Source organism: Anolis carolinensis, chromosome 1, assembly GCF_035594765.1.
Source record: "Anolis carolinensis isolate JA03-04 chromosome 1, rAnoCar3.1.pri, whole genome shotgun sequence".
NCBI lineage: Eukaryota > Metazoa > Chordata > Lepidosauria > Squamata > Dactyloidae > Anolis > Anolis carolinensis.
This window is the reverse complement of record NC_085841.1, coordinates 360,583,693-360,604,761: the sequence shown is the minus strand read 5'-3', so window position 1 is coordinate 360,604,761 and position 21,069 is coordinate 360,583,693. Positions and strand designations below refer to the sequence as shown.

Genomic DNA, 21,069 nt, shown 5'->3' with positions numbered 1-21,069 from the left:
CATGGATGAGGGGTTGTGCTGCCAAGTTTAGTGTTTCTGGGATGTGAAGTTTTGTTGTTTTGTCCTAGGCCGAAATTTCATTACCCTTTTATATATATAGATTTTATACTTTAAATATTTCATCTATTTTGAGCATCAAATGTATAACTGGTAACCAAGGCCATAGCCAGAAAAAAAAAATCGGGGGGAGGGGTGAAACTTTTTTAAAGTGAAACATTAAGAGTAGTTCCATAATGCAAAAATAATTTAGAAATCAGGCTCCGATAAACGCCAGTGGACACTCATGGGGATTTGGTTAATCAGTTAAAATTCATGAGTACACCAGTTTTTTTTTAACCGAAAAATTGGGGGGGGGGGATGATTGAACCGCTAACCCTTCCCCCCTGGCTACAGCCCTGCTGGTAACACGTAAGGGAGTTGTTCATGTAGCACCACACACTTGGGACCCAGACCACTACCGAATCAGTATCAAATACAATCTGGGCAAAGATATGTGACATGATTACTTTTGCAACCTTTGCCCTTATAGACTGCCCCATTTTTAGTCCTGCAGAGAGCGTAATTTGTCTTCCTCAGACATCTGAAAAAATAACAATTTGCCTTTTAAATAGTTTGCAGCTCTCCCTACCCCACTAAATTCTGTAGCACCCAAAACTCTTTTGTCCCCTTCTGATTTTGTCTTTTCACTCTTTGGTATTTCTGGAATTGAGTCCAAAACTTAGACTCACCTCAGTTGCCCATTCAAACATGAGATAATATTTCACGTAACAAAACAGATGTTGTTGGACATCGAGTTCTAACTCTCCTTACCATCACTGACTAGGGGCTGCTAGAACTTGCAGTTCAGCATATCGAGGACTACATGAAGGACTACATGAAGGAGTGCTTTGTGTTTTTTCTGCATCTCAGGGGTTGGACTAAATGGCCCATGTGGTCTCTTCTAAGTCTATTATTCTATGAGTCTATAATTCCCACACTACAATAAAAGCCAGTCACTCACTTCTTTAAAAGTGTAAATTTTCTGAAAGGTCTCAGTATTACATAGGGCAAACCATTAAAAGATTCAACTGTCAATGCAGTATTTTAATAAACCATTAATACTACTTTAAATTATCTTAGGCGTTACATTGTTTTTCTTCTGTCTGCAGAAAAATATGTACATTTAAAAGCTACCTTCACAGATTTCACTACAATACCACAAACAAGATAATCAGCTAGAAAGTTTTCTGGAAAACATAACTATCTGATTTTTTTCTATATTCTGCTCTGAACACAGAACTGCTTATACTGCAAACAGCATTTGGAAGGACAGCCTCCAAGTGAAACATGGCATAAAGACACACTGCCTTCAAAGGAACAAAAAGCTCACCTCATCACAGTCTCCTTCAACCATGGCGTAAATAGCTTTCTTAACCAAGTTTGTACCTAGAACAGAGAATAAAGCAACACATTTCAAGGACAGGCATAATTGCTTCAGTACAATTAACTCCAATGGAGGTTTAAAATATATGATTTAATTTAAGCAAAATTTAGGTTTACTATTGCCATTGTCCATGACTAAGAGAATGAAAAATTTACCTCAAATGAGAAAAACTATACATGCCTCTGCAATGAACTTGGAATGCGCCATTCCCTAAAATCAGTTTCTGGCCTTACTTAGGATCTTTATTCTGGGTTTTGTTTTTTGATACAATCAGCTGCATGAGAGGGATGCAATAGTGAATTTTATGACAGAGAAGAGTTGGGATGCAGAATGAGAGATCAAAAATGTGCATATCATATTTAAGATCCCTTGGCATTTAAACCCGCCCCCAATTCGATTGCTATGCTGTTTGCACTTCTGAACTTCACAAAACAAAATGAAGTATTATTGACACAGCCTTTGGTATGGTTAGATTTCTGTGCCCATATTTCTACTGTTTATCATATGAAAATGCATCACAAAGAAAAGCAGCTAACTTAAGAGCATGCATTGCACATGAACAAGGCACTGTGGTTGTTGTTTATTGCTGTCAAGTCACCTTCAGCCTATGGCGACCTTCAAGACACCAAGATATAATTATTAACAGCCCTGCTAAGATCTTTAAACTCAGGGATGTGGCTTCCTTGATTGAGTCCACCCATCTGTAATGTGGTCTTCCTGTTTTCCTACTGTCTTCCACTTTGCTGGGCATTATTATCTTTCTAAAACTAGATTGTTTCATGGTGTGCCCGAAGTAAGACGTCAGTTTAGTTATAGGCTACTGGAAAAAGAAAGAGGTTCTTGATGTTTTGAACAAGAGAAAAAGAGCCTGGTTGCTGATGAGGTGAACAGAGAAAAGTGAGACTTCATGGCATATGCCCAAAAGGACTTAGTATCGCTTAAATATGTTTTATTAAGTGGTCTGAAGCAGTGGCCTATATCTATTTGCTACAATTTAAAACACACTTCTTCTAATAACCCCCTCCTTCTTGTTGGGTCAGTGGGAAGGATCATTTTTCAACCAGAACATGTTTACATGTGGTTTAACTAAACAGCTAGAATTACAAATTTCTGGAAAGAAATCCAGAGTAGAAGCCTACCAATCCTGTATGAAACACTGCCAAAATAAGAAGTGGGAGAATAGCATAATTCTATATCATGTTAAGTTTATCAATCATTTATAACAAAGGGGCAGGCATTAAAAATTGTGGTAGAAATTTGGTAATTATCTCAGGACTCTGGAAGTGTTGAGTCCAGTAGAATCCAGAGATCAGCAACTGGAAGAAAAGGTTGTTATCTGTTCTCATAGGGAAAGCAATTTTATAAATGAAGAGGCCAGGTTTTGTGTGCCACAGCCATCTAGGTGAATTGTGCTACAAACTAGAGATGTTCTAGTTTTAACTGTTTATAATTGGATATATGTTTGTTGTTGTTTGTATGATGAGATATTGAATTTTTGCCATAGTTTGTAACCTGCTCTGACTCCCCTTTGGGGTGAGAAGAGTGGGGTATAAATATAGTAAGTAAGTAAATAAATAAAACTTCTCCAAAATATATCTATAATATATGCAACATATTTCACAAAAACAGTAAGAAACACGAGAAAATGACAGTATATTTGCTGGTTTCACACATTCTTTGTTTCATCTTTATCTTTTACACATTTGCTTTTGCTTAGGGCACACAAACGCATACAAAGACATTTGATTGTTGGACTAGGACAGTGGGAGACCCAGATTTAAATCCCCACTCAGACATAGAAACCCACACTCCTTCATCCTCAAAGGAAGATAATGGCAACCACCTCCCCAAAACAAGTTCTGCTAAAGAAAACCCTGTGATAGGTTTGCTTTAGGTTCGCCATAAATCAGAAATGACTTGAAGGCACACAACAATAGGCACTTAATATGAGCAGCATATAATTTTCATCCACAATACAACTCTTAAGCATTGCACAATATAATTATGCAATTATTATAATGAAAAAAAAAGATTACAGTGTGCATATTCTGCCTTTGTTCCATGAAAGAACTCAAAGCAGCTTAGGTAAGGGTTTTAAGCACCAAAGCAAAATCCATGCTTGGTGCACCACGTCTTCAGAACTTCCCTAAGATGGTGTGTTTGGGAAATCATAGAAAGGGACGAGTACCCAGTTAATCACACTCTGTCTCTCACTTGTGCCATAAGTATACCAGGTGAAAGTGTACACTCTCAAGATAAAGACTGATTTGCAGCACAGAAGTGATAGATGCTGCAAAGGTCAATGATAAGGATCAAAATAATCCATAACAAGGAAGGATATTTCCTCATGTCTGATATTAAAACAGCAACTGGTTGTTGTATTTCTTTCAAGTGAGCTTTAAAAGTACACAAGCACAGTTCTTACCTATGCCTTTTCTTCTGTATTTGGAATCCACTGCTAACATGGCTATATAACCTCTGCGAAACATCTTTTTGTGCATATCCAACTTGCAGACGATGGCACCTACGCACTCGTCTCCTACCATTGCCTTAAAAAAGAAAAGGAAGAAAGAACCCAAACACATTTTTGTAGGTAAAGAATTACCACAAAACCGACAATCTTGTAGACATATTTATGAAAAGACTTCATGCAGAAAATTGTTATACAGATAGATGTATCTCCTAGCAACAAAAAGCATCCACTGCAAATTCTGTTGAATGTTAAGTTATAGATAGGCTTTTTCAAAGAAGGAGTATTACACTCATTGGCATGGATTCAAAGTAGCACAAAGAAAAGGAAGCTTGTACAAGACTTTTCCATTTTTACCAGACTTGTGTGCTGTCTTCACTACCGCAGAGCAAGTCACTTTGAAGGTTCAGGATAATCTATTTAAAACAGCAAGGATGAAGCATGGGTGGCTGCTGAGAGAGCAGGGAACTACCAAGGACAATTGGAATGAAGCTCACACAAAGTACCGTATTCCACTCATTTTGTAGTCCTTTGCATTTCAGGGGGAGCCATTTGGGCAAAAAATAAGAAAATTCAAAATCTACAAGCAGCAATACTTATTTTGGACAACTTTTTTTTCCTGTATATTTTTAAAAAGACGTCAGTGAAGCTTTCAAAGCTTACACAATGTATTTCATGCTATTATTTGGATTTCCTGATCACCCCAACAAGCAGAAATATAGAAAAAGTATTCCTTTATAAGAAACTCAGAATCCAAACCACTGGATTATACTTGTTTGACCCAGAATTCCTAAGTAACATAAATGATTCCACAAATGTTATTTTGAAAAAGGGCATAAAATTAGTACAATATTTTCACGTGCACCTTCTAACTATCTGAGAACTTACAAAATTCTAAACAGAAAATCATTACCTCTTATTATTTAATATCCATGTATTACTTTAATAAATATCACACTGGAATTAAATAAAGGCTGCTCACTTTCTCACTGGAATCAAAGGGATGACTCCAGAGACTATTCTAGAACAATTTGCTAAGAAGTTGATGGGAAAAACCATGTGCATTCTGAAGCTAAAATCAGAATCTGAAATAGAGTTTGGTCAACTCTAATTTAAGCATAATTAATATCTTAACATCTTTAAAATCTCTTTATAAATTTCCCTTTTGAAAAATTCAGCCAATAATCTCCCCCCCTTCCTGCATTCAGATATCACAATCTATATGGATGGTAATTTTGCTTAAGCGTCCTGTGGTTTAAAAAAATGTCATTCAGTGGTGACTAGACTAAGCCACAAAATATTTGAGTGATGCCAGCTGTACATTTCACATTCATTTAGGGAACAATGAATTTTAACTAGAAAGACAGAAACTGCAAAAAGGGAAAGCTTGCAAAACATAGAAATATACAACCAACACATGTTGTACAATAGCATTATGCAACCTTAAACATTTTGAATTTATAGAAACATATCCGAAGTATAGAGTAACCTTTATCTGTACTCTTTTCCTCTTGTTTACCACATCTGCTAAAATGCCCATAGCAAGCCAAAACCAAAGACCCATCTAAGAAATTTCACTTTTGAACCAAATAAACTGGATTTAAAATTAAATATCATTATATTTTCTTAATTTAGTAGATGTCCCTAAATGTTTAAGATATCACAATTTAATCAACTGTAGGCTATGAAGAAGTTGAAAAGAGTATTTTTGTGCAAAATACCATCACTATATCAATATGTAACCAATTGCTTTATTAAAGACATTCATACAGTGAAAATCCAGTATCTCTTGGGATCATAAAGCTTTGTGGACCAATGGCAAAATTCAGTAAGTTTCAAATACTCCTAAGCCCATCAACAGGACCAAAGATGTGGGGTAGATTTTTATTTTATATTTTTCTGTGAAAAAAATCCAGTGTGTTTTAAGTATATATAAATAAATGTGCATGTGTGTATGTATGTTTATATGTTTATCTATAGCTGTCTGAACTATTTCACTGCATCAATCATGTCAAATAAGCTGAATACAGAATATTACATTTGTATTATTCTTCTAAGGAAAAACGTGTTGACAAACCCTAGTACTCTGAGGAACAGATTAACAAACACACAAAATGTTTTTATTTCACAGAAAGTTCTACCTATCAATCAGTCCCAGGTACTGGTAATCAAGACAAAATGTGCCAGGTTTTCTGTGCCCTTTAGTGAAAGAAAATGTTCATTCTGTGGTACTGAATCAGTGTATTTCTTGACTTGAAACAGTAGTGGCTAATATTGCAGAGTTAATAACACAAGTAGAAAGTATTCGTTATACAGTAGTCTCTCACTTATCCAAGACTCGCTTATCCAAGGTTCTGGATTATCCAAGGTATTTTCGTAGTCAATGTTTTCAATATATCGTGATATTTTGGTGCTAAATTCGTAAATACAGTAATTACTACATAGCATTACTGTGTATTGAACTACTTTTTCTGTCAAATTTGTTGTATAACATGATGTTTTGGTGCTTACTTTGTAAAATCATAACCTAATTTAATGTTTAATAGGCTTTTCCTTAATCCCTCCTTATTATCCAAGATATTCGCTTATCCAAGGTTCTGCCGGCCCATTTAGCTTAGATAAGTGAGACTCTACTGTACTTCAGGAAAAAGTATATATGTCAAAAAACAACGCTCATATAAAGCTCTGACTATGTTTGACTACAGCATTTAAACAAAACATGTTAAATACTATAACATTATTTAAAACATTTTTAAAAAATTAAATTCTATTTTTTCCAGACATCCCATAGGCCTGAAATAAGCAGGTGTTTAAAAGTCTGAGATCAGTGTGGCATCTTTTCCTGACAAGCTTCTTGCAGGAAGTATATTCATGTAAGGAGTTCAAGGGCGCACCACATGGCAGTACACAATAGGCTCACTTGTCTTGCCAACTTCCAGTGTTTGCTCAGCAGGGTGAACACAACTGGTAGAGTGATCTTTAAAATGCTTAGGCTGGCATACAACATAAGCATTTTGCATCCTCACGTTAGCACAGCTGCTCTCTTATATTCTGTTTCTTACTCTACAGGAGTTAAAGTTGCATAATTGAGAGGCAGACGGAGCTGATTTTATTGTGCAGTGGCACACAATAAATGGAAGTTCAAGCTACCATCTTTCAGATTCCACTCTCACACTCAAACCAATGTCACAATTTGTAAGACGAAACCAATTAATTATTGTTAATCACCCAGAAAAATAGTTAGGCAAATGTGGTGCAGGTGTATTTGTGGAAGGTAACATGGGGCCCATCTTCATAGACATATGAGTCAGCTGACAATGGACTCTGTAGCATCCATATGATGCAAAGGGGCCATTCACTGGAACTTTCCTTAAGCTCCTGAGCTCATCAGCATTTTGGGTCAGTGTAAATAGTAGGGCCGCTTCCTATTTGGGAAGTGGCTGTGGCTGTTTACACTGCTATCCCACTTTCCCCGGGCTGGGGTCACCTGGGGACAGGAGATGGCACCTACCTTGTTGATCTGGCTTTTGCAGTGCCCACTGGGCACGAATATAGTAATCTCCCCCCTTGTTGCATGCAATAATGATAGCCAGAGTGGCAAGGCAACTGGAGAAAGGAGGGGGAAAGAGGGACATTGACAGCCTATGTAGATGTGCCCTCAGTTCTACAAAAGCTTGTGCTGCCAACTTTGTGCCTTCAGTTAGGTTCTTGTTTCTGTGCCCAACACATAGGTCCTTTTGGGGACATTTACTTTAAACACCTAGAACCTGATTGGCAATTGTCATCCAGGGGATCTTTTCATCAGCTGCTCCCCTAGACTGTGGAATGACTTGCCAGAAGAGATTCAACAGCTAAACGAGCTATCAAAACTTAAGACACAATTAAGGACTTATCTCTTCTGGCAGACTCACACAGTCAATTTTAAACAATGAATTTTAACATTACATTTTATTAGTAATGTTGTTTCCATCTTTGTCCCATATATTTTAAAGATATTGTGTTTTATCTGGTTGTTTTAACCGTGTTGTACCCTGCCTCAAGCTATGAGGAAAGGCAAGTAACAAATATGATTATGATTAGTATTAGAAGATCCCTTAGGGCAACAGCAACTAACAAGTGCTTTAATGAAAATTTTAAGAAGCAGGAACAAAAACTGATCAGACTTATGATAGAACCATAAAGCCCTTCCTTCTGAGACAAAGCATTTTCAAATGTTGCAATCAGCTAGAAATCTAAAGAATTCTCAATTGTTGTGGACAGGTCTGTGTCATCTTATATGCAGGCTGACTGTTATTTGGTAAACAAATCAGAAACCTTCTGTCTGTGTTTTGTTTACCATGATGTTCAAACCAGGCTCAATTCAATACTTTGGTTTGTCTTTTCACTGACAGCAGGAACAACTCCAGGTCAAACTCTATAATGAAACAACAAACAACTGTAAAGATACACAACTACAAACAAAAACCAAAATCACAACAACCCTGGAAACCCTCTGTGCATTATGGATTTCTGACTGCTCTCTCTGAAAATAAGAGATTTTTAAATCTTTCTTTCTGCTAACAAAGCTAAAATATAATTCACCTGAACAGCACTGTAATTGAAATCAACTTCAAATTTACTTGTCCAGGGAGTCCTCATAATCAGTGCCTGATTCAGACTTCGTGCCAGCTCAAGTTACAAAACACCTTTCAAGGGTTATATATTGCCATAGGTTTCTATTTTCGTATTCTTCTCTGATGCATAAATGTTTGTTTTCTTCCTTGTGTCCTTTGTATACCATAACTAACAGACAGTATCTACCTATATTAAGATCCCAAAGAGAAGGCTTTCTCTCATTCCCTCTACAGTCACAGAACTGTTTGGAGAGGACATGGAAAAGGGCCTTGTCAGTGACTACTCCCATGATGTCAAATTCCTTTTCATTGAAGTTTAGGTTTCCTCTGATCTCCTTTTGTTTATTTAAACAGACCTGTGATGGCTAACTGGCTGTGCAGAAAAGTATTCTTACGGAAAAGTTTTGATGCATTTTATCTTTATTGTTTTTTTAAGTGATCTTACATTTTTAAAATTAATGGTGTTCTAATCAGATGGCTTTTAAAATTACATTATATCCCTTTAAGCTCTATCTTATTCAAGCCTTGTTGTACGTTGAATTGATTTACATTCCAGGAGAAAGGGGATATAAATTGAACTTATATTTACTCATATATAATTGCTTGGAAGCAGTTCTAGTTAGCATTAGCAATTATTTGTTGTGAGCTCTGAAACAAACAAAACATGAAAGAAAGTGGAATCCATCATAAGAGACGGGAGAATAGATTGCATTCTGATTACCAAATAATAGTCAATGTATAGGATGGCTAACGGGACTGCTGAAATGAACCACTATTCTTCAAAACACAGAGTGCAACCAAATTAAAACTTTACAGAACTACAAGTCCCTTTTAGTTTAATGCAGATGTGTCTCATTCAAGCAATTTCACATTTCATATTGATGTGTTCCCAGAAAATAATGCCCAGAACTTTACAAGAATTCAAATTACTGGACATCTAAACATATAAGCAAGAGATAACTATGGCATGCCATCAAAACTTTTTAAAATTTATAGCAAGAAATTTGGTTAATACAGAGAAGTGAAGTATTTCTTTTCAGTACTTCATTGTGATGCTGAGTGATATCAAGCAGGCACTGAACAGATATTAATTTTGTTTGAGGCAAGATATTGAATATTAATAAGCATCATGAAGAAATGTTAGCTTGACTATGTCTGAAGTGCAAAAATAATCTAGATTTAGGAAGAACTTCTTTAGAACTATTATTTGAGGTGATAAAACACTGAAACCCATGGAAATTCATACACACAGGACTAGAATCCCTCTGAAACTGCTGTTTTATAGTTTGCTTTTGTGTAGTTTTCTGGATGATCAACCTTACAAATAGGTACTTAGAGACAAGCCTCACAAATGCCAGAAGCTGTGCTGAACAACAACACTGGCTGACTCAAGCTGAAATGCTTAATCACTTTTCTGAAAAGCAGATGTCTGTGAACATCCTCAGCCCTTTTACCAAATGCAGCATGAAGTCAGCAATATACTGAAGCACATTCCGTTTTGTTGCTGAGCTTCTAAAATCACATATGCAATAAAGTTATTTGAGTTCTGATGCTACAAACAAAGAATGTGTGATTCATGTACCAAAAGACAAAGGTAATGAGCACTTATTATCAATGTCAGTATGAATGGATAAAATTGTGAAGATTTCTCAAGGCATCATTTTTCCTGATGCAATCAACCATTCAAACTTGTCCATCACTTACAGTCTTGTCAGTGTTTGTACATATTTTAAATCCTTAAAAACCTCTAACTTACCAGCAGCTCATAAACATCACACCAGCTTTAGGACAGCTGGAACAATATCCACTGGTTATTTTATTTTTCTCTAGGAAAGATTATGCAAACATTTTACTGGATTCTTACAAAGTTTGCCCCATAATAATATGAAAACAGTACAACCAAACAAAATACCTCCACAGGTATTAAAGAACAAAGCACTCTATCAAATTCTTCTAAAAGTTTTCAATTTCATTTTTACATAGACACATTTTAGAAGAACTACCCTTCCATTAAAGACTGTTCACCACTACTCTTCAATAGCTCATCTTCTGAGAAAAGAACAGCTTTAACTCTGAAGTTTTTATAAGCTTCTATTAAATGAAATATGAGAAGGACTGGCAAATTTGGGGTGTAACCATGTGGTATGATTGTCAGTCTGAAGTAAAATGGAATGCTATCCCTAAGGGATAAACAAGTTTAACATATATAGCATGGCAGAATCACTTGACTATGCTTTCAGGTTTCCTCTTCCTTCTCTTCTATGATACAACCCTTTCTTTAAAGCTGCACTTCAAAGAAAAATCTCCCTAAGGCTATACTCACATAGTTACCTGGATGGACCAAGTGAAGTTATGTGTTACAGAAAAACTTAAAACCCTTCAAGTGTGTAATTTGCTGTCATTTCTATTTCCACTTTCTGAAACTTTTCTTTGCCTTGCTACTGTATCTGTTTTCATATCATAAAATAACAATCTTTTTAAAATCCTGGGAGAATGGAAAGTAAATTAATGAAATCACTTAAAATGAAGACTAAGAAGGCAACATTTCTGAATCTATAAAAAGATAAGTAATTGTTAATACTGAATTTGGGAGAATATGAACTTATTATAATGCAAGAGACTGCATAGTGACTAAGACAACTATACATAATTAGTATTCTGAATACTATGGGATACCTATTTTATAAGTTCTTAACATTGTAATTGCTTTTGAGAATTTATGCTGGTTGAAATTAATCCTAGGGTGCAGGAAAATGGGACTAGACAATGTTGCATAGATGAAATGTTATGATTTCAGAAGTTAAAATCCTGAAGAATCAACTCTACAGATAGAATATGAATCCTTGTCACATTCAGTATGTTTTAATTTATTTTTTAATACGGCTATATCTCATGTTTACCAAGCTTTTTTGTGTCAGGAGCGACTTGAGAAACTGTAATTCACTTCTGGTGTGCAAGAATTGGTCGTCCACAAGGACGTGGCCCTGGGAACGCCCAGATGTTTTTGATGTTTTACCATCCTTGTGGGAGGCTTCTCTCATGTCTCCGCATGGAGCTGACAGAGAGAGCTCATCTGCACTCTCCCCGGGTTGGATTAGAACTGGTAACCTTCAGGTCAGCAACCCAACCTTCATGTCAGCAGTCCCACCGACACAAGGGTTTAATCCATTGCGTCACTGGGCGCTCCATTTACCAAGCTAAAATTGAGTGATAAAAACTAAAATTTAAACCAAAGGAAAGTGGTAGACACAATTAAGAAACAACTGAGAACAATGAAGAACAGCTCAAAACATTGCTAAAAATCAATAGCAGTATTCTCTGAGTTCACTGTGTGATTGAGCTTTAACATCCTGGCCTCAAGAACTAAAATAGTCAGAAAAACCTTATTCCCTATACACAAACTTTCATTACAAATAAGAGTTATACAGAGTTTGGGTTATACAGATCCCCTGTATTTTGAGCATTTACATTGTTATGTCGGTTCAACCAAGCCACAGATATCACAGGCTTATGTGGCATTTCATTTACCCTTGAAAAGAACAGTGGTCATGTCAGGTGCAGAATTTCTAGGCTACTTTTTCATACTAAACTACCTTTCCCCAACTATATAACCATCTATTCTCTCTTCTAAGCCCCTATGTCAGACAGCAGTTCCTTTCCCACCTCCACCCCAACTTACCAAAAAACAAATCTGGTGGCAATTGTGGTTAAAATACCTGCCTATCGTATCTATCTGGAGTGTGGTTCCAAGATATCTTTGACGGAATCTCATATATGGCATTTGCAGCTTGGATTCATAGTAAGTTAGGTGCAGGATCTGGCTTTGTTCAGCAACCTACTTTACACTATCTCCCCTTTCCCAACCTATAGCCCTCAGCCCTCCCCTTTACCATCAGCCCTCCCCTTTACCCACCTCCAGATGCAATGGTTAGGATTGCTTATTATCACTTCTGGCTAATATGCCCCTTCCTAAAATCAGAGGACCTAAAGATCATAGTGCCAGTGCTGGCAACCTCAATGCTGGACTTCTTTAACATGATGTAGATTGGGCTACCTCCATGCTAGATTCAGAAATGCTAGTTAGTTCAAAATTTGCTAGCCAGGTTGGTAATGGGTACATCTAGGAGTGAGCATATTACACCTATTTTAAAAATCACTCCACTGGCTGCCAATTAGTTTCCAAGCAAAGTACACAGTGTTGGTTATATGCTGGAAATATGTTTTAATATATGCATGTTGCTGAATGTTTTATGAGATATTTTTAACAATGTTGTACCCCGCCTCAAGTTGTGAGGAGAGGCTGGTTAAGAAATAAATTACTAAAATTATGAATTGCGTACTTCTGAGCAACTTCTTCCTCACCTCTGCTCCTGACTTACCCAAACGCAAAGCTGAGGCCAATTGTGGATAAAATACCCTTATGTACGTATAAATGGAGTAAGGTTCCAACAGATCTTTGGTGATCAGTCTCATGGTATCTGGCATCTGCAGCATGGATTCATAGCAAGTCAGGTGCAAAATACGCTTGGCCACGTCACTTCTTTTGCACTTTACATCCTTCCCCAACCAATACCTGTCAACCCTCCCTTTTATATACAGCTGCAGCACAGATTCATAACTATGTTGTGCAACACCTCGATAATTGAGGGAAGACAGGTAACAAATAAAATTTACTACTACCATTATTATTACATATTTTGACAGCGGCTCCTTCCCAAAGTCCACCCCTGACTTATCAAAAAGCAAAGTTGAGGCCAGTTGTGAAGTACAATTCTTGGTGATCAGATTTTTGGTTATCAGTTCCATGATACCTGGCACCTACAGCTTGGATTCATAGCAAGTTAGGTGCAAAACATGCCTGGCTAGGCAATGCCACACTGTCCACCTGTCCCCAACCTATATCCATCGACCTTCCCTTCCATATACCTCTGATAATGACTCCTCCCTTGACTGACCAAAAAACAAAGCTGGGGCCAGTTGTGGATAAAATACTTATATGTGTAAACAGATTAGGCTTCCTAAGATCTTTGGTGATCAGCTTAATCAGGCATGGACAAACTTTGGCCCTCTGGATGTTTTGGACTTCAACCGGCTGTTAGGAATTGTAGGAATTGGAAGTCCAAAACACCTGGAGGGATGACGTTTGCCCATGCCTGGCTTCATGATATCTGTCATCTACAGCTTGGATTAATAACAAATTAAGTGCAGAATCTGGCTTCCTAGGCAATGTTTTTTCACACTGATCCATCCTTCCTCAACTTGTATAACCATCTTTCTTACATATACTGTACTTCTTTACCTCCTCTCCTGACTTAACCAAAAAGCAAAGCCGAGGCTGGTTGTGGATAAAATACCTATACTGTATATGTAAATGAAACAAGGTTCCGACAGATCATGGATATTTGCCATCTGCAGTTCAAATTCATAACAAATTAGGTGCAAAACATGACCGGCGAGGCCACTTACTTCACGCGGTCCACCCTTACTGGACACATAGCCATCAACCCTCCCTCCTTTCCATAGCCTTCTGACACCGTCTCCTTCCCCCTCCTCCACTCGACTTACCAAAGAGCAAACCTGAAGTCAATTGTGGATAAAATACCTATACATGTAAATGGAGTAGGATTCCATCAGATCTTTGATGATCAGTTTAATCAGACATGGACAAATTTTGGCCCTCCGGATGTTTTGGACTTCAACTGGCAGTTAGGAATTGTGGGAGTAGCGAGTCCAAAACATCTGGAGGGCTCGAAGTTGGCCCATGCCTGGCTTCGTGGTATCTGCCATCTAATAGCAAAGTAGGTGCAGAACTTGATGTCCTAGGCAACTTTGTGATCCACCCTTCCTCAACTTGGATAACCATCAACCCTCCCTTTTCCCTACATATCCTTCCTTAACTCTTTTGACTTACCAAAAAGCAAAGCTGAGCCTGGTTGTGGATAAAATACCTATATGTATAAATGAAGCAAGGTTTTGACAGGTCAGAGATATCTGACATCCGCAGCTCGAATTCATAGCAAGTCAGGTGCAAAACATGACTGGCGAGGCCACTTCTTTTACTCTATCCACCCTTCCCCAACCTGTGTAATCATCAACCCTCCCTACATATCCTTTTGACAGATTCTTGGTGATCAGTTTCATCAGGCATGGGCCAACTTCATCCCTCTAGTAGTTTTGGACTTCAACTCCCACTATTCCTAACAGTCTACCCGCAGTTAGGAATAGTGGGAGTTGAAGTCCAAAACACCTGGAGGGCCTGAGGTTGGCCCATGCCTGGCTTCATGGTATCCACCATTAAATAGCAAATTAGGCGCAGAACCTGGCTTTCTAGGCAACTTTGTTCCACAATGATCCATCCTTACCAAAAAGCAAAGCTGAGGCCAGCAGTAGATAAAATACCTATATGTGTAAATGGAGTAGGGTTCTGACAGATTTTTGGTGATCAGTCTCATGGATATCTGCCATCTGAAGCTCGAATTCATAGCAAGTTAGGTGCAAAATATGACCAGCAAGACCACTTCTTTAACAGACTACACCCTTTGTGGACACATAGCCACAAACCCTCTCTCCCTTTCATATACTTCTGACATCGTCTCCTCCCCTGTCCTCCACCCCCGACTTACCAAAAAGCAAAGTTGAGGCCAGTTGTGAATAAAACACCTATATGTGTAAATGGAGTAGGGTTTCGACATATTGTTGGTGATCAGCTTCATCAGGCATGGGCCAACTTGGCCTCTCCAGGTGTTCTGAACTTCAATTCCCACTATTCCTAATAATCTACCTACTGGCTGTTAGGAATTGTGGGAGTTGGAGGTCCAGAAGTTGGCCCATGCCTGGCTTCATGGTATAGGCCAGCTGCTAAGAATAGTGGGAGCTGAAGTCCAAAACACCTGGAAGGCCCAAGTTGGCTCATGCCTGGCTTCATGGTATATGCCAGCTGCTAGGAACAGTATTCCCTCACTATTTCGCTATTCACTTTTCGCGGATTCGCTGTTTCACGGTTTTTCAATAAGCTCTAAAAGAATATTATAAATTATAAAAAAATTACAATTTACACCCTAAGGAAGGGAGGAAGGAGAAGCCAAAGGGAGAAAAAAGGAGCCCAAGCGGCAACAGGAGGAGGAGGCGATTTATCAACACAAGACTTAAAATAGTATATAACTACTAAAATAATGTATAAATATTAAAATTAATACAGTGTCCCTACTTCGCAGATTTTCACTTATTGCAGGTGGTCCTGGAACCTAACCCCAGCAATAAGTGAGGGAACACTGTAGTGGGAGCTGAAGTCCAAAACAACTGGAGGGCCCAAGTTGGTTCATGCCTGGCTTCATGGTATCTGCCATCTAATAGCAACAGAACCTGGCTTCCTAGGCAACATTTTTCCACACTGACCCACCCTTCCCCAACCTGTACAACATCAACACCTTTTCCTCCCTGTCCTCCACCCCTGACTTAACAAAAAGCAAAGCTGAGGCCAGTTGTGGATAAAATACCTATATGTGTAAATGGAGTAGGGTTTCGACATATTGTTGGTGATCAGCTTCATCAGGCATGGGCCAACTTGGCCCCTCCAGGTGTTTTGGACTTTAATTCCCACTATTCCTAAGAATCTATCTACTGGCTGTTAGGAATTGTGGGAGTTGAAGTCCAAAACGCCTGGAGGTGCAGAAGTTGGCCCATGCCTGGCTTCATGGTATATGCAATTGCTAGGAATAGTGGGAGCCGAAGTTGGGCTGTGGCACAGGCTGGTTAACAGCCAGCTGCAACAAATCACTCTGACCAAGAGGTTATGAGTTCGAGGCCTGCCCGTGCCTGCGTCTGTCTCTGTTCTATGTTATGGCATTGAATGTTTGCCCTATATGTGTAATGTGATCCGCCCTGAGTCCTCTTCGGGGTGAGAAGGGCGGAATATAAATACTGTAACTAAATAAAGTCCAAAACACCTGGAGGGCCCAAGTTGGCTCATGCCTGGCTTCATGGTATCTGCCATCTAATATCAACTGAACCTGGTTTTCTAGGCAACGTTTTTCCACACTGACCCACCCTTCCCCAACCTGTACAACCACCAACACCTTTTCCTCCCCGTCCTCCACCCCCGACTTACCAAAAAGCAAAGCTGAGGCCAGTTGTGGATAAAATACCTATATGTGTAAATGGAGTAGGGTTCCGACAGATCTTTGGTGATCAGTCTCATGATATCTGGCATCTGCAGCTCGGACTCGTAGCGCACGTATCGTATCGTGGGGTCCTCCTCCTCCCCTTCCTCCCCTTGCCCCGAGGGCCAGGAAGAGTCTGTGGCGGTGGGGGGGCCGGTGGAGCACTTCTGGGCCAAAGACCTGGACAGGAGGAGCAGGGACTCTTGTTGTTCCTCTTCCTCGCCTTCTTCGTCGTCCTTCTCCTCGCTGTCGTCCCCTTCGGCGCCCAGGGCCAGCCCATTCCTGTCCCCGGCCGAGGGGCGGCGGTGGTGGTGCTGGGGGGCAGTCCTTGCTTTGGGGAGGGAGAGGCGGCGGCGGTGGTTGCTGTGGGGCGGCTCTTCGTGGCCCGCGGCGGCCTTGCTGCCGGTCAAGGCCTTGCCCTTGAGGGCGCCCCGCAAGTGGGGCCCCGCGATGAGCCCGTTGAGCTGGTGGTGGAGGCGGTGCGGCGGGCAGGGCGGGCGGCGGAGAGGGAGGCCTTCATCCCCGGCCTCGCCTTGTCCTCCTTCCCCTTCCTCGGGCCTTCTCCTCCTCCTCCTCCCTTCTCCCTCCTCCTCCTCCTCTTCCTCCTCCTCGGCGGCTCCAGGGAAGGGCGGAAGCAGCGAGGGCGGCGAGGCGAGCAGGCTGCGACTAGGCCCCGGCGGTACCTCCGCCATGTCCTGAGAGGAGGAGAGAGAGAAAGAAGCACCTCCTCAGTCAACAAACACCTCCTGAAACTCCCCTTCCGTCAAATAATCATCATAGCTCCCCTTCCAAACAGATCCAGCCCGGACTGGTTCTCACCCCGAAGTCTCCTCAGCAGCGGCCGCGTCGCCTCCCGCTCGCCTTATCCAGCGGCCGTAAAGCGAGGGAGAGGTTTCCTGTCAGGACCAGGCCGCGACCAAAGTGTGTGTGTGTTTTTACGGCGGCGGCGGCGCCTCGCTTTACGGCTGGCTCGCGAGGAAAGGAGAAGGGGCGTGGCCTGAGAAGGGTTCAGAAGGAGGCGTGGCTTCGTTATAGGAGAGAAGAGAGGGAACAGAAGGGGCGTGGCCTCACTATAAGACGGGGCGTGGCCTCACTTTGAAAGCGAAGGGAAGGAATACAAGGGGGAGTGGCCTCACTTTAAGACAGGGCGGGGGAGTCGAGGAGGGGGCGTGGCCTCGCTGTAAAAGCGAGGAAAAGAATAGAAGGGGGCGTGGCCTCACTTTAAGACAGGGCGGGAGAGCAGAGGAGGGGGCGTGGCCTCGCTGTAAAAGCGAAGAAAAAGACTAGGAGGGGCGTGGCCTCACTTTAAGACAGAGGAGCCGAGGAGGGGGCGTGGCCTCGCTTTAAATGCGAAGGGAATGAACACAAGGGGGCGTGGACTCGCTTTAAGACAGGGCGGGGGAGCCGAGGAGGGGGCGTGGCCTCGCTGTAAAACGAAGAAAAAGACTACAAGGGGGCGTGGCCTCACTTTAAGACAGGGCGGAGGCGAGCCGAGGAGAGGGCGTGGCCTCGCCCGTTTCGCTCTCTCTCCCTCCTTCCCTCCGTTTCCATGGCGCCCGCTCGCGTTTTACGGCTAACTCAGACCACGCCGGAAAAGGGGGAATCACTTGGTTTTGTCATTGGTTCCGTCCTTTTCTTCCTCCTTGTCGTAAAAGGGACGCTTTTCGACTCTCTGTGGAAAAGCCCTTTTGTCAAGGCTGGGCAGAATGTGGCGCATGTGCAGAAGAGACACCAAATAGGCGGGAAGGATTTCTGAGGGGGGAAAAAGGAGGAGACGTGTTCAGCATTCACACGAACCTGCACGTTTTCTACTTCATACCTTGATCTGCAAAGGACCTTGTCTTAATCTTTATAGTTTTCATTGCTTCCTGATCAATGAAGCAATGGAAGGAAAGGAAAGAAGGAAGGGATTACAAATCTTGTTTCAAGTTTCAAGACATTGGGATTATAGTCAGGTTCAAGTATCAAACCTTTGTATTATGGTCATGTTCAAGGAAAGGAATGAAGGGAAGGGAAGAAGGAAGACAAGGAAGAAGGAAGAAAAAGAAGGAAGAAAGATGGGAAGAAAGGAAGAAAAGGTAAAGGAAGGAAAGAAGGACAAAAAGGAAAGTTGGAAGGGAAGGGAAACAAAGAAGGAGAGGAAGGAAAAAGGAAGGCCCTTTCCACATAGCCATATAAATTATAACCCAGAATATCTAGGCGGATATTCCACAATATTTGTTTTGAACTGGGTTATCTGAGCCCACACTGCCATATAATCCAGTTCAGTGTGGATTTTATACAGCTGAGTGGAAGGGTCCTCCACCCTCCTTTGTTCTATTATTTATGGAGTTTTGTGTATGAAGACATATGGGGTCTTGAACAGTGTTATATCAGGAGTTAAATGTAATAGGGTTCAAGTACCAAGACTCTTTGATAAGAAGATATGCTGACGTTATCTGTTACTCCAACTCATCCCTGGCTCCTCCGTTCTTTTCAGAAACTAGGAAGGCGATATCCTGGCAACAGGGTATCTTAACAATGTTGGGTTAGTTATGGAAAACATGGCTCAGATCCCTTCCATGGAAACCCACAGATAACCTTGGCCAAGTCATACTGGTCCCTTCTACATTGCCATATCAAAGCAGATAATCCATAGTTTTCAATAGGTAATGATTCATTAGTGTTAGGAAAGACCTGCAGGGATTAAAAGTGCTAGAACTGTTGATATGGATCAATAGTACAGCTGCTTGTGTGTTTGTCCTTTGCTACCATGATATACTAAAACTTCAACATCTGCACTACATCAGTCATAGGAGTGTAAAAACATAAGAAGATATCTTGGATCCCGGAACCCAACTTGTGGCGCAGGCTGTTTAGTAGCCAGCTGCAATAAATCACTATGACCAAGAGGTCATGAGTTCGAGGCCAGCCCTTGTCGGAGTGAGGACCTGAACATTAAAATAAAAAAATAGCCCTGCCCGTTGTTGACCTAAGCAACCCGAAAGATAGTTGCATCTATCAAGTTGGAAATGTAGGTACCATTTATGTGGGGAGGCTAATTTAACTAATTAATGACACCATAAAATCATCCAGCAGCGTTTGGAATGAGGAAGTATCCAAGGACTCGGCGTCACAGTGGATGATGAAGCAGCTGCTCCCCCTGTGGCTGGAATCAAGCATACCCTCAGGAAGCTGGAGAAGGTTAAATTGCCTCTTTGTCTTTGTCTCTGTCTCTATGTTCATATGGCAATGAATGTTTGCCATGTGTGTGTATATTGTGATCCGCCCTGAGTCCCCTTCGGGGTGAGAAGGGCGGAATATAAATAAATAAATAAATAATAAACCTCTGCGGACAGTAAGGGCATTTTGTATTGAAAGCCATGTACATGCAACAGTTGTGTAAAACCAGTCGGGTGTTACCTCCTTATAGCTCTCCAGTGCCTTCCGTATTTGCTATCCCATCTCTTGGCCTGTTGGGGTGATGGTTGTTGTAGTCCAACGTATCCCAAAGGCACTAAATTGGGAATGGATCTAACGCAGTGTGTTTGTTATTCCGTGAGTTAGTGCATTGCTTGGGCACCATTGAGATTGAGCAAGCCAAATACTGCCTCCTTGTAGCGTTGCTTTGTGCAGAATTCCTTAAGAAGTCTAGTTGGAAGAAACCTGTTTCAGTCTGCAGAGGTCATGTTCTCTTTTCCTGAAGTCACAAAGCGGCTCGTGATGTCAGAACTGGCAGCTCTTGGCAGATTGTCTGCGATGTTGTGCTCAAAGGTTCGCAAAGAGCCCTTTGTGTTGTACAGGGACCTGGCTTTTATTTTATTTATTTATTTATTTTTAAAACTTATATGCCGCCACTCCCCTAGGACTCGGAGCGGCTTACAAGAACCGGCTAAAATCAACAATTTAAAAAACATTTTAAAAACATCATTAAAAAAAATCTTTAAAACATCCTAAAAGCACCTTTTAAAACATCAGCAACAGAATTCAAAAGGCTGCCAAAACAGGTGTGTCTTACATGCCCTGCGGAAGGCCAACAAGTCCCGCAAGGCACGAACTTCAGGTGGCAAGGTGTTCCACAGAGATGGCGCCACTACTGAAAAGGCTCTGCGTCTAGTTGCAGTTAGACGTAAGGTCTTAAAACTGGGGACTTCCAGCAGGTCTTGGTCCTCAGAACGGAAGGATCTCTGGGGTTTGTAGGGGGTGAGGCGGTCCCTCAGGTACATCGGCCCTGGACCATGTAAGGCCTTGAAGGTAAGCACCATCACTTTGAAAGTGATCCGGTGCTCAATTGGTAACCAGTGCAGCTGCCGTAAGATTGGTGTTATGTGGCATCTTATCGGGACTCCCGCAAGGAGCCGGGCAGCTGCATTTTGCACCAATTTGAGCTTCCGGATCACCGACACAGGAAGGCCAATGTAAAGG

The 21,069-nt window shown here is 41.0% G+C and overlaps 1 protein-coding gene across 2 annotated transcripts in view; it reads right to left on the bottom strand.

Moving 5' to 3' along the window:
• The window catches only part of naa30 (N-alpha-acetyltransferase 30, NatC catalytic subunit), a 28,962-nt gene extending 8,689 nt beyond the window's left edge, over positions 1-20,273 (bottom strand). Inside the window, exons 1-4 of one of the 2 annotated variants that reach the window (XM_062968648.1) lie at positions 20,068-20,273; positions 16,614-17,360; positions 3,849-3,972; positions 1,370-1,425 (exon numbers count right to left, since the gene is read on the bottom strand). In XM_062968648.1, the coding sequence (XP_062824718.1) occupies positions 1,370-1,425; positions 3,849-3,972; positions 16,614-17,357 (924 nt within the window). In that variant the 5' untranslated portion in view covers positions 17,358-17,360; positions 20,068-20,273. Of the gene's footprint in view, positions 1-1,369; positions 1,426-3,848; positions 3,973-16,613; positions 17,361-17,484; positions 17,752-20,067 lie in introns of those variants that run through there. The other variant, XM_003225790.4, reaches the window with a different exon arrangement.
• Between the last annotated feature and the right edge of the window lie 796 nt (positions 20,274-21,069).